This window comes from Setaria viridis, chromosome 1, assembly GCF_005286985.2.
Source record: "Setaria viridis chromosome 1, Setaria_viridis_v4.0, whole genome shotgun sequence".
NCBI lineage: Eukaryota > Viridiplantae > Streptophyta > Magnoliopsida > Poales > Poaceae > Setaria > Setaria viridis.
In genome coordinates, this window is record NC_048263.2 from 19,804,091 (window position 1) to 19,818,354 (window position 14,264).

The 14,264-nt window shown below is 44.6% G+C and overlaps 1 protein-coding gene across 1 annotated transcript; it reads left to right on the plus strand.

The window, feature by feature from the left end:
• The first annotated feature begins 487 nt into the window (after positions 1 to 487).
• Positions 488 to 2,108, plus strand: LOC117854691 (uncharacterized). The gene has a single exon (XM_034736919.2). It carries the CDS (start codon positions 994 to 996, stop codon positions 1,729 to 1,731), a length of 738 nt encoding a protein of 245 aa, XP_034592810.1. The 5' UTR covers positions 488 to 993; the 3' UTR covers positions 1,732 to 2,108.
• The last annotated feature ends 12,156 nt before the right edge of the window (positions 2,109 to 14,264 follow it).

A 14,264-nucleotide genomic window follows, 5' to 3' on the forward strand; every position in this document is an offset into this window, starting at 1 on the left:
ATACAATGCTTTGTATTTGAAAATAAATTTCTTATGCTTGGATACCTTGTATTTAAGGAACAGAGGGAGTAATTTCGAGTAAAGCCCTGTGATTGTGTAACTTGCCACTGGAAACTCGACCGGGTTACCTGTCACTGTAAATCAAATGGAGTTACGCATCGGGTGGACGAGAAATATTAGGACACTCTCGCAGCAAAATTGTTACATTTTTTTTTAATGGATTGATTTGCTCAAGTATTGTCCGTATAAATTCCGGACAAGCTTCTAGATATGGAACAAGTTGACAGTTGGCACTGACTCAGCACATCAATACAATCCAAAATTCCTTTGTGGAGAAGTCATCTGAGCCTTCCTTTTCCTACCTTCCTCCAAACTCAAAATGAAACCTCGAATTTTAAAAACTAGAGAAAGCCCATCGTAACTCATGACATCACCCTCATATCGAGGATGAGAAAGCCCAAACGGAAACCATCACCATCCAGTACCAGTAGGATGCGAGTACAACCAGAAACAGCGGTAGGGCCTCACGAGACGACAAGGAAGGCCTTTAGTTCGGTCCTGACGGATATGTAACGTGACACCCACCCACCACGCGCACCGCCCCTCACGAGCGGCGGCCCCCGTCCGTCCGTCCGTCCGCTCCGCCCGGTAGTGGCGGCCGCGACGTGACCGGCGCCTTTCCACATTTATTCTTCCGAGCCCAGGACCTGCGTGCTGTCCTTTTTTATTTCGCATTCAACCCGCCGCACGGCACCACCACTCACCACCCCGCGCGATCTTCGTCAACGCTCTCTTGGGGCTCAGCCTCAGCAGGCGCAGCCCACAGATCCGCGCATATATCCGCGCCCGCTTATACACGCACCGCTCACTCCTCTTTTCATTTTTCTTTCTTCGCCGGCTGCCCCCTTCTCCACTCAAACCCTCCTCCCCGTATATGCTTCATTCCCTTCCTTCGCCGCAAAGTTTCCTATTGGAAGGGAGAATTAGGGGAAGATGAAGCTGGTGTGGTGTCCGGAGGTGGCGTCCAAGGCCTACATCGACGGCGTCAGGGCGCTCGCCGGCCACGACGACCTCGCCGGATCGGCGGAGGTCGCCGAGCTCGTCGCCGCCATGGCCGGCGGCTGGAACGCGCAGCTCGTCGTCGAGGCGCCGGACGTGCCGGCGCAATCATCCATCTCTTCTTCACGGCCGCCCGCCACATGCCTCGCGCTCGCCGCAGCCGCGAGGCGCACGGGCGGGCGCTACGCCTGCGTGCTTCCGGAGGGCGGCTCCGCGTCCGCCGCGGCGGTATTCGCCGGCGTCCGCTCGCAGGAGGACGCGGACGCGGGAGCGGAGTCGCCGTCGCCGTCCCCGACGGTCGTCGTGGCCAGCGACGCCGACGAGGCGATGGCGCGGCTGGAGGGTGTCGACCTGCTAGTGATCGACGCGCGGCGGCGGGACGCGGCGGCCGTGCTGCGGGCGGCCAGGCCCGGGGCCAGGGGCATGGTGGTGGTGCGCCACGGCGACGGAAGGCGGCGCGGTGCCACGGCGCTGGCCGCGGCGTCCATGGCGGCCGGGACAAGGGTCGTGCGCTCCGTCTACCTGCCCATCGGCAAGGGCGTCGAGGTTCTCCACGTCGGCGTCGGGAAGGGGCCTAGCCTGCATAGCCGGGGCGGCGCCCGGGGGACCGGCCGGTGGATCCGGCACGTCAACCACGACACCGGCGAGGAGCATGTCTTTCGGCGGCAGTAGTTTTGACCCGTCCTTCGATCTGCATGCTGCACCATCTCGGTGCATCAAAGTCAACACAAAGTTCGTAATGCAACAAGCACGGGTGTTTTTGTTAGATTCGTTGAATCTGCCCGCGATAGTGATTCGCGTAACATGGGTGGAAAGTGTGACGAGTCACGTTGTAAATAGCATACCTTCCAGATTAGCTCCTTGAATTTGTGGATGCTTTAAACGCTATTTCGCGGATGTTCTGCAATTTAAATAGTAGCTCTTCACCCTGTTTCTGTTTTCTTGCGAGGAGAGCTTTATTCTGCTTTCATTAATTTTAGTTTGCATAAATTTTCACAATTTGTTGACAGTTGTCACTAATAAACTTATGCGTATATTTCATGCTTTCAGCAACTAGATCCATCCTTTACTTTTGGTGGTTTTGTTGAGGGTCAGTGAAGCATTATGGTATTTTGTAATCTATTATATCATGATAATATAACAAAAAAAATGTTTAAGAGTCGTTGTGGATTTGGGATTTCCTTGATCTCGGATCCTTAACCCCGACCAATGTAAAGATATCATGAAAAAGATTTTAGAGCATGGTAGAAAGGGTCAAAAATTCTAGTCCAAATCCATTGGGAGAAAATTCCCACAAAAAGTGAGTCAAAACTGTTGTGAAACATGTTGTTAGCGGTTGGATCTTCTCCCTCTCATACATCTCACGATAACCACAAGAATACAAGTACGCAAGACATGATATAGGTGGAGCTTCTCTTTATTCCTCAAGTCGATGATTTACAATGAATGTATGCCTCGTATATATACTTCAAACTAAACCTAAAGTTTTGGTAAGAGCCCACAAGTAACCGGACCATGACTAGTGCTTCTAGTCTTCCTTTCATTCTAGGATTCTAGAGTCCAGATGTCTTACAGCACTCCCACTTGGGTGATTACCGTGAATGCTTATGCCTCATCAAAAACTCCATCCAAAAACCTAGTGAGAAAAACAGTTATTGAAGAAAAGAGTACATATCAACCGCAATTGTATTGCACATGTTGCATCATGAAAAACCTTATGTGGGAAACCATCAAGTAAAAACTCACATAGGGAAAAAGGAGTACAACATTAAACCTTCTTGGTTACATAGTATTCTATATTTGCTATTCATCATGAACAGTAATCAATCTTCAAGATTTATGCATGAACTTCCTGATTCTTGTAGTAAACATCTACATGATCTAATAAGTAATCAAGTGGTAAACCTTCATAGTAAATTTAATATTTAATCACCAAATTGGTACCTTCTAGGCACAACTAACAAGACTTGAAATCAACAAAACGGTAGCTTTGACTGAGTCAATGAGGAACTTACTAAGGACGACGCCTGGTGCAGTTGTGGCATCCTTGGCCATCAGGTGGTTCAGGAGTCCTCGGGTAGGCAGTGGTGCAGATCGCACCAGGTTCTTCTACTGCTGTCCTCTCGGTGCTAGTGTCTTAGCTGGTGTTTGGTACGAGTTGGTGCTGTTCTGGCCCCTGACCTTTGTTCTTCTGTGCACATTCGTACGACTTGTGCCTGGGCTCGCGACACGAGAAGCAGATGATGGGGTTCCCTCTCCCGGTGGTGGTCTGCTAAGTCCTTGGTGATAGATTCCGCTAGGGTTTGTTCCTGATCTTTGATGAGAGGAGGGGTAACATTGATTTAGGGGTGGATTCGATGTTGGCTGTTCAACTACAACACCACAAGGGGCTCGGCCTTAGCAATATGTACACCGTCTCCGATTGGGATGTTCGTGCCGTGCCAAGAACAACTCTGAACCTGCTAGCAACCAAGAACAAGCAAGAACAAGGTGAACAAGCAATTACTCACGAAATTGAAGCCAAAAGGCTGAATCTGAATCACAAGTTTGGGGTCTTGAATCAAGCAAATCAGGTGGTCTAGCAGACACACGCGTTTACAAGCTGGTTGCAAGAAGCTAACTCAGATCTAAACAAAACCCACCTTCTCCTGGCAGCCGGAACATATATTTATACATGGGAGATTGCCAGGAGGCGTGGGAGGGGGTAAACCCTAACATAGAATGGGCCCCTAGTGGGCTTAACTTGATACAAGGCTGTTAGCCCATGACTAAAGGTCTGAACATCTCTTTGTAGTTTCTGGGCGACTCCAATGGTATCTGACGGTATTTCTTGATCAATCTAAAAGTAGACTTCAAGAGCTTTCCAACAAGTGCTCATGGGCCTCCAACACCCTTTGGAGCAAAGAGTTATGTCCCGTGGAAGTTATCAGTTCCTAGAGGTCCGAACTGGCTGTCCGAACTTGCAATCGGATTATTAGGTCTGATCCTTCCTTTCCTCATGCCTCCTTCCACTTGTTTTTTTTTATTATTATAGTCCCTTCTCCAATCTAGTTCATGTTCCAAGTTCCTAATCATAAGAAAATCATCACAAGGCTTTAGTAGCACCCTATTCGGAGGATAACTTGTTTGGACACTGAGGAATGACTTTACCTGATAGTTGAGTTGTCATGCACGAGCTCGAGTCATTGGTCCTTGCTGTGAAATAGGCATGGCTGTATTGGTGGAAGGGATGTCCTCATCATCGTCCCCTTCTTGCATTTGAGTGGTTCTCGACTCAACCTCATCATCGGCTCCCAAATAAGGCTTCAAATATGCAATGTTAAATGCGGGACTAACCCCAAAATCTGTAGGTAGCTTAAGTTTATATGCATTATCATTAATCATTTCCAACACTTTCAAAGGACCATCATCTCTAGGTAGCAACTTAGATTTTCTCAAATCAAGGAACCTGTCCTTTCTTAAATGTAGCCAAACTAGATCACCAGGTTCAAAAATAACATGTTTCTTTCCTTTGCTACTAGCAAGTTTGTACTTTGCATTCATGCATTCTACGTTCTCTTTAGTAGTTTCATGGAATTTTGAGATCAGACCTGCATATTTTTGGCATCAAAATTCACTTTCTCCAAGGTTGGAAGAGGCAACAGATCAATAGGAGCATGAGGCAAAAACCCGTAAATAATCTCAAATGGGCATTTCTTGGTAGTAGAGTGTTGTGAACGATTGTAAGCAAACTCAACATGAGGTAAGCACTCTTCCCACATTTTTATGTTCTTTTTTAAAACAGCTCTAAGAATGTTAGATAAAGTTCTTTTCACAATCTCAGTTTGCCCATCAATTTGTGGATGACATGTAGTGGATAATAAAAGCTTAATACCCAACTTATCCCACAAAGTTCTCCAAAAATAGCTAAAATTTTTTGCATAATGATAAAAAACAATGGTATTTGGTACACCATGCAAGCGAACAATCTCACGAAAGAACAAATCAGCACATGTGTAGCATCATCACTCTTATGGCATGGTATGAAATGAGCCATCTTAGAAAATCTGTCCACTATAGCAAAGACACTATCCTTCCTCTTCTTTGTTCTAGGCAGTACTAAAACAAAGTCCACAGAAATATCTTCCCAAGGAGCACTTGGAATAGGAAGAGGCATGTATAAACCATGAGTATTAAGGCGTGACTTAGCTTTTTGGCATGTGCAGGAAGCAAGGAACCTCTCCACGTCTCTCCTCATCTTGGACCAAAAGAAATGACCATCAAGGATGTCTTCAGCCTTCTTCACTCCAAAATGTCCTATCAACCCTCCTCCATGTGCTTCCTGCAACAATAACAAATGCACGGAGCTAGCTAGAATGCATAGCTTGTTAGCTTTAAAACAATGACTAGGAGCTTGAACATAACAGGCTAACTACTTGGGAGAATTACATGATCTAAACGAGAGCACAACACAAAATATTTACATTCATACTGAATAAATTTGGGCACTATCTCCAAAATTCTACATTATGCTATAGGTTAAGCTTTGGTGATGACTGTGGCAGAACCGCCTCAATTAAACTGGCTCAAGCTCACTGACCCTTCCCATATTAATGAAATACAGGTCAATCACACATCAACTAATATAACAGGATAGTCTGTCGGGTAATGTCCCAATTTAACCACCGATTCCATTGATCGAAACAATATGCAACAAGTCTCACACGAAGGTGAGTGCAGACGATACAATATGGCATTTAAGTTTACACACATAGGGTACACAAATTTAATTTACAATGCAGACGATACAACATGGCATTTAAGTTTACAAACATAGGGTACACGAATTTAATTTTCAAACCAAGTTCGAAATACTTTGATAGATTACAATCCAGAGTTCTTAAATAAAACACAGTGGAAGACAAAGCACGATAAAGTTCTAGCAAAGATACATGATAACATAAGTAGCCCAACAACATGTCATCCAACATGAGACTGACTCAAGGCAAGGATGGACGCCACTCAACCTTCCACCCTTCTGGCAAAGGACGGCCATCCCAAGGGAAATCAGCAACCAGTTCGATCATTTCCTCTTCGCTAAGAGCTGAAATAATCAACAAAGCAAGGCTGAGTATACTAATAGTCCTCAAGACTTACTTGACTATGGTATATACTTAGCCAACTCCTATTATGCAAGGCTTTTGGCTGAGACATTTGTTTTGCTAAAAAGTAACTAAGAGTGGATCCTTACTTTCAAGTTTTAACATCCAATTTGAAGTTGAACTTAACCATTCTAAGTAAGCTATCAAAACTTTTTAGTGTAGAAAAACAATTAATTAGATAACATCATCATCATCATTCACATTTCCTTTCATTCCACTTCTTCCTACAATATGACGCAGTGATCAAGATTCTCTTAACCAAGAGATACGGCAAATCGATTTGATTTATAACCTTGTAAGGTGGATCTAATCACATGCCATATGCATGCCCCGTTGAGCCGCACATGATAGACGGTTCCCTTAGAGGGCAATAGCATTTGAGCCACTCTACGACCCTCAAGCGCTAGTCCCCATCGGTATCCCCGGGTCACTCATGAGTTATAGACTACCACTCAAATAGGTAATAGGACCGAACTCAATCTACCATCGTGCAATAAGGTACTAGATTTTACCGGTTTCAACTACCTCTTACTTCCAGCATGTGAATTAGTACAGTTCAAACTTGGTCAACGGGGCCAACAACAGACATGTCTTAATTGACACAGGCGGAGCGCAACCAACAACAACAACATCAACATTTCTATCTCCACCCAGTCTCCAACTTTTCTCATGTGGATCATTTCATTTCAAATTTAACATAACTAGTAAAAGACCTATTTCTCATGAGTGACAGGTAATCACTCGACTTCTACCATTCTTAATTAAGCATGGTATTTCTATCGACTTACACATGCTAGTATTTGAACTTGGGAGTCTTAGGGATCATGCAACTTTGGTTTCAATCAACACCTAGGAACTTAAATTCATAAAATTACTTAAGTAAGAACATTGCATAGTTTTGAAGTTAGCGTTCATGCTCCGGTGCTTGCCTTCTATGCTAGCTTCAAGCTCTTCTGAACTTTGGTCCAGGTCTTATGGGGCTTCATCTTGTGAGACTTCACGCGGCTAACTCTCGGACTCGCTGATCAATTCATACAATCCATCTGCTAGCGGGTTGTCTACATGACAATGCATATGTATGAGTTCATTGGAAAAGCGATGACACATGCATAACTTCAAGTTTAAATAGTGCAGCAACTCAATCATGCAGCATTTTAAAAATCAAAATAGAGCATAAAACATATCGTTATCTACAAAAAGAAACATGATTGGTGTAAAAGAATTAACTAGAGCTTTTCATGTGACACATTCAATTATCAAACTTAAGCCAAAACATTTCAGTAACTTTAGTTGCAGCATGGCATAAATACCATGTACTAAACAAGTAATTAGCACACTATGATGGCAACAAGATCTTAAGTAAACATGCTTAAGAGTGAAACTATAGCAAATATCTACTAGAGGCCAAATAAATGACATATACAAGCAACCATTAAGATTCTGCTAACAACATTTTTATGGATTAACATACTGTTAATGGAGAGCATAAAAAATAATTAGGTCCTAATCTCAACAACAAGTATTTTTAATAAATCAAACTAGCTCATAGCAAGTATAATTATTCATGAAGGATTATTGTTAACTAAATATGAATCATTTACAGGAGCTCACTCATCACACAAACACATTACTGTAAAAATATCAGCATGATTGGACTACCATAGAATTTTTTTTAAAATCAAACATTGCAAAACTACATATGTGAACAATGAATTATAACTAAAGCTCTACCATCATTTTAGTGCTACAAACTTCCCAGAATGGTTTTCAATACTGAAATATAGTAATGTGAATTTATAAGGATTTTACAAGTGTCGTTGTCAAGATTTGCGGATCTAGACTTAGACTAGTAAATTTCTTTTATGCGCGTAAGGCTTCAGATGGTGGCGTGGGAGACACGGGGTTAGACTGGTTCGGGAAAGGGAAGCCCTACGTCCAGTATCGAGGATGCTCGTATTGCCCACGCGGGGTTCTGTAGTAGGGGTTACAGATTGACGAGAGAGGGACTGATCCCAGGTCTCTTGAAAGGTGCCCGTGCTCTAAGGGAATGTGTGAGTGTACTCTTGTCTCGAGGGAGAAGAACCCGATCCCCTGTCTCTGGCTCCCGATCCCCCTTTTATATCGTAAGGGGACAGCCGGGGCTACAGGAGAGACCGGGTGATGAGGGCAGTAAAGAGTTTAAATGTAGTACGGTAAAAATACAACACGAAGGGAGGAACCAAGTTCCTAGGCGCCCGGCGCCCTCGCCGGCCTTCGGCGTTTGCCGGCGTGTATGCTGGAGGAGGAGGGCGGCCGTGCGCCAACTGTCGTCATGCCCTACAGATAGCCCCTTCGGCGTCCGTAGGCGCCGGGTCATGATGAGGGCGTTTCGTCGCTACTCTGGTGTCCGTTGGGAGGGACGGCGGATGCTGCCGTCCTGATGATGGCTCGCGGAGAGCGGGCGTCACATCCCTGCTGCCGGGCGCGCGGGAGCCAAGAACGGGCTGGTCTTCCTTCTGCTCCGGACGGCGCAGGCCATGAGTACCTTGCGGTGAATGGAAGGAAGCTGCCGGTACTGTAGCTTATACAGTGTGTTCGTGCGTGGGTACTTGCAGCGGGTTGCGTGAGGAGCGCGGTCATCCTTCTTCCTGCCAGGCCTGTGGCGCATTTATGACGAGGTCGACAAGGGGGACCCACGGGATCATTACCCTGATCACTCGGTCCGCGCCCGAGGAGGATATCCGTCCTGGGGGCCCCAGTGAGTCCGACCCCCGTGCCCAGGGTCGGGCGAGGCGGAACCTTGTGGCGAGGGGTCGGGCACCCCCGACCCCGGGGTCGTGGTCGGACGAGGCGGAGCCTCGCGGCAGGAGGTCAGACGCTCCCGACCCCGGGACCGTGGTCGGGCGAGGCGGAGTCCCACTCATGTTGGGCTTGATGGCGATTTCGTTATCCCGGGTGAAACTGGGCCTTCATGATTGTCTCATAATTGTTTCTTTAAGCGGTGTTTAGGAGATCGTTAATATTTCCCCCCAACAACAAGCACTAGAGATATTTGTTCCAAATTAAGGAGGTGAAACAACATGCATTTTATACAACAATATAATCATATATTTCATACAAACAGGTATTTTTTATAGATACGATAGAGCATTAGAAATCTAAAAGAAATTATTTTGCATTTTATAATTTTTATATGATTTTATATGGATTTCACAAGTTTTAGCCTTTTTCAACCCAAAACTAAGAGATGAAAAAGAAAAAGCACTTCGTAGCTAAGTTCTCAGAAAACATTTTCTCCTAGCAGATCTACCCTCTCCTTTACAACACAACCCCTAGATCTTGCACAAAACCCCTGTGAATAACCCCCACCTTACACTTAAACCCGAACATTCCTTGGTAACCCCCCAGACTTCTGTTTTTCTTACACCCATACCCTTCTCCTACCTCTTCTCCTGCACGCCCACAGCAAGCGGTGGCGGTGCACCGGTGCCGGCATGGTGGCCTTGCCTCCCTCTCCAATGACTGCCCTAAAGCTTGCCTACCTCCTAACGCACCTGATCCCCCTCTTTTCTCCCCGAATCCCTAACCCTAACCTCGCCCACGACAACAACGGTGCAACACACGGCGGTGAGCTCAGGAACGGGCGTGGAAACATGGTCGAGACGGTGAGTTTGCGAGAGCCTGAGGTCTAGGGGCTCACCTAGGTTCGGTTTTGTTGGGTGGTTGGAGAAGAGAGGGCCGGGAGGATGGGGTTCGATGGTGGGGTGGAGCTTAGGCGGGTGGTGGCAATGACAGGCGCAGGGGCTTCAATCCCCAGTGCTAGGGGCAATGACGCAGGGCAAAAAGTGGTGGAGGAGGTATCTAGGAGGGTCAGGTAGCTGTGGGCGGTGGTGATTTGAAAATGGTGGAGGGGAGTGGGAGTCTTTGGCCAGTGGTGGGAGGAGCTCAGGTTCTTGGTGTTTCTGTCCTAAGAAAGAAGAAAGAGATGAATGCGAGAGAGGTAGAGCAGAGAGGCTGGGGTTGCTTAGAGGAGAAGGAAGAGGAGAAGTGGGTGAGCACTGGCCGTAGTCGTGGTGCCGCAGCAGAAGAATGACGCCGCATTTTGACGATCGCCTTGCGACGGTCGGCCATGACCGACTGAACCAGCGATTTAGTTAACTTGCGAACGAACTTCCAACTAGCTAATTTCGAGCGATGAAAACTCTAAAATCCTTTGCCTAACCTATACATCGACTGTATAGCACAATTGTCTACCAAGTATACCTCTACAACTTAGGGCTTGTGTGGATACCCTGTGCTAAATTTTAGCACTCATGGAGTACTAAAGTTTAGCACATTGGGGTGTTTGGATGGTGTGCTAAACTTTAGCACCTTTGATGGAAAATGACAACATTGCCCCTATTTACTCCTCTTAATGGCTGGCACACTACCCCTCCTACATGCCCTGGTTTTTTTGGTGCCAATGTCCAGTGCTGTTTTTTTGGCACCAAGGACCAGCGCCAAGGACCTGTCCTTGCTCCTGCGCTCATATGTATTTCACTTATTTTTTTCTCTCATTTGGCCGGCTTCATTTCATAATAGTGAAGGAGAAATACATTCAAATTATTTGCATTGTCCAATGTCAATGTCATTACAACACAACCATACAAATAAGCTACGATCTATTGTACAAACCATTAGCTATTTCATCACGAAATTCATTCATATTACGACCTTCTTCCTCTGCTTGGGTATTCATCGCATGTCCTTTAGAGTTTGATACTTTGGCCATAGAAACAACATTTTCATCACGATCGCACATATCAAAGGCCCTATCGGCCATATCATTCTCTCGAATGAAATTGTGAATTTCCATGCATGCTACTATTATTTTGCTTTGCTTGTGCATTGGAAAACTTGGTATACCCAACAAAATCCTCCACTTCATCTTCAACACTCCAAAGGACCTCTCGATAACATTTCTAAGGGACGAATGTGCATAATTAAAGGTTTCTTTCATACCTTTTGGCATTAGGCCACTTCGAAACTTCGGAAGATGATACTTCGTACCTTTGTAAGGTGTAAGGTAACCCGGATGGTTAGGATATCCTGAGTCAACTAGGTAAAACTTGCCTATAAATGAAGACAATTTCATGAGGTTAATGAAGTTGACACCATACTTGTACAAATGAAGACAATATCATATAAAAAGTAGTGTACCTGGAGGATGATGTGGAAACTTGTCACCATATTTGGTTACGGCATCATTGAAGACTCTCATATCATGAATCGATCAAGGCCATCGACTCACAACAAATGTGAACCTCATGTCGAAGTCACAAATAGCCAGCACGTTCTGTGTGGGATATCGATATCTCCCGGTGTGCTGAACCACCTTACCGTTTGGCACCACAACTGGTACATGTGTCCCATCTATAGCTCCTATACAATTGTTGACATATGGAGCAAACTGAGGGTTTTTCAATCTTTGGTGCACAATCTTAAATTCTTGGTCCTTTGGCTTAATAATATCTACTGCTAGCTTAATAACACTACACAAAACACTATCGAATGTACAACTTAATGTTTCCAATGACCTTACGAACCGGTCCTCAATTTGTCTAAGTGACTGGGAACATTCCTAAAGCCTCCATCGTTGACATTCCTCTAGTTGCCCTCAAACCATACGTCTTGACCAACAAGTCATGCAGCTGATAAAATAATGGGTTTGACATTCTAAACATGTTGTAGCAAGAGGTTGTACTAGACAGTGTTTAGTGTACCCATTCTATGCCCGGTATAGTGTCTACCCTCCTTGGAGCTTTGTCCATGTAAGTATCGTAGTACATACCAATCATGAGTGCCATCTTCATGAAAGTATGAACCTCATTTGAAAAGTCCTCATCAGAATCACTTGAAGAACTGTCATTACCATCCTAAGTCACCAACCAAAAACATGTCAGTTTGCTTATCAGTAAACATTAATATATGAAATCATCATTTAAACAACCACAAATATAGCATAATTCAACCAAATTTAATTCAAACAGCCACAAATGTATCATAGTCCAACCAGATTTATATCAAACAGCCACAAATATAGCATAATTCAACCAAATTTAATTCAAACAGCCACAAATGTATCATAGTCCAACCAGATTTATATCAAACAGCCACAAATATATCATAGTCCAACCAGTTCATGTTCAAACACCCACACTTAGTACATAAAAAGAACTATAATTATTCAAACAGTCACTACATAGGATCACTGGCAACTACTAACTAAACAATATTGTTCTCCTTGCAATATCTCTTCAAGTGAATCAGCCTTCCTTGAAAAGTAGGTATTGTAACACCCAATGTTAATAAATAACTTAAGAATGGTAATAAGGAGTTAATGGTGAAGCTTGGCTTAAAAACAAAGTAATTTGGGCTAAGGTCAATATTGAGCCAAATTTGGTCAAATCTCAAATTTGATATTTAAATTTGGTAAAAATAGGCAAAAATGAGAAATCAAGCCTAAAAGGTACTACAAATATAAAGGAAAGAAGTTTAGAGTTAAATTCAAGCTAAAAATACTTCAAATACAAAATCAAAATGAGAAGAAATTGAGTACTATTCAAAATCTGAAAATAGGCAATTCTGAAAACGGCAATGAGGACCCCATTTTGAAATTAGTTTCTGAAGCATCTTTCATTGAAGTGGGTAGATATTATGGAACATGAATGAGGTATGGCCTATGGAGAGTCGTTGGGATATATTTTTGGCCAAAGAAAGTGAAGGATTTGAATTTTAAATGAAGCTGAAAGATGGGAAGTTGAGCATATTTCAGCATAGCAGCTGAAATATTCCGAAGTCTGAAAATTTGTGACAGTAAGTAAGTTTGAAATTTGTTTCTGAAAACCTTTCCATATAAACCTTGAAGGGTTTTTGAGCTCAAATGGGCTATGAGGATCAAGGAACGTATGGAAGGTGTTGTTGGACAAGGATAAGTAGGAATTGAAATTTTTCTAACAGCCCAAAGATTGAAACTGTATGGTGTCAGAGGAATTTTGTTTAAGTCCTAGAAAAACAGTGTTGTTTAGCAGTTTTTGGTGCAAATTCCTGAGAAATTTAGTGTGAAAGATATATGAGATTATGTGCACAATGAGATCCTTATTAGCTGCTGAACAAAGATAGGTGAGGATTGAACAAAATGGAATAAGTTTGTGCATTTGAAATCGAACTCAAAGAAGAGTAAATGGTCATTTCGGAATAGCTGACGAAACTGAATCGTTCGATTCAGTTAACAGCTTCAGTTTTGCCCGAACATTGAAGCCAAAATTTTAGGGTCTTAGAGCGACTTTTTAAACTTGGAGCAAATCTATCAAACAGAGTATGTGCGATTCCCTACAAGTTTTCCTAAAGGAAATTGGAGAGTTTGGTTTGGAATTTGGACGAATTCTTGAGCTGAATTTTTTGGTTGGGAAGGAGAAAAGGAGGAAAAGAGAAATAGAGGAGGAGGAGGCGCGCAGCACTGCGACACTTCTGCTCACCGGCCAGCATGACGTTGCCGTGCCACGTCCGTGTCCACGCAAGCACACAAGCAGGGAGGAGGTGGTGGAAATGCGCGCGGTAGAAACTTCATATATGTACTGCTCCCGCTCGTCAATATCATCCATTTACTACGCCGCCCTTTCTTCTTTCTTTTCCCCGGCCAAGAACAGAGCACAGTAGAGCCGTCGTGGCCGATTCCGCAGCTCTGCCGCCTCTCTCCTCGATTCCTCTCGTGCATGGCTCCACCATCATCACATTCATACCCCACGCCCCTCCGTTTCATGATTCCGCACCAACTAGATCGTTTCCGCCGTCCATCCACCGCCGACCCTTTCCCTCCACCTAAAGCTTTGCCTGAGAATCCTGCACCTCCGCTGCTAGCAGCCGCTCCACCTTCTCTACTGCAATGCCGCTCCGCCATCGTCTTCTTCGCGCCCGACCACTGCTTTGTTTCGGTAGGGAACCCGCTGGCGTGGAAGTCTTGGTTGCTAGGGCTAAGGTTGTCGTCTGAGGGCACGGGTGGGTCACGCGTGAGCCATAGATGGTGTAGGACCTATTTGTTGGCTT

Excerpts from the sequence above, each read along its gene's own strand:
- LOC117854691 (XM_034736919.2), top strand. The coding sequence starts at position 994 with ATGAAGCTGGTGTGGTGTCCGGAGGTGGCGTCCAAGGCCTACATCGAC.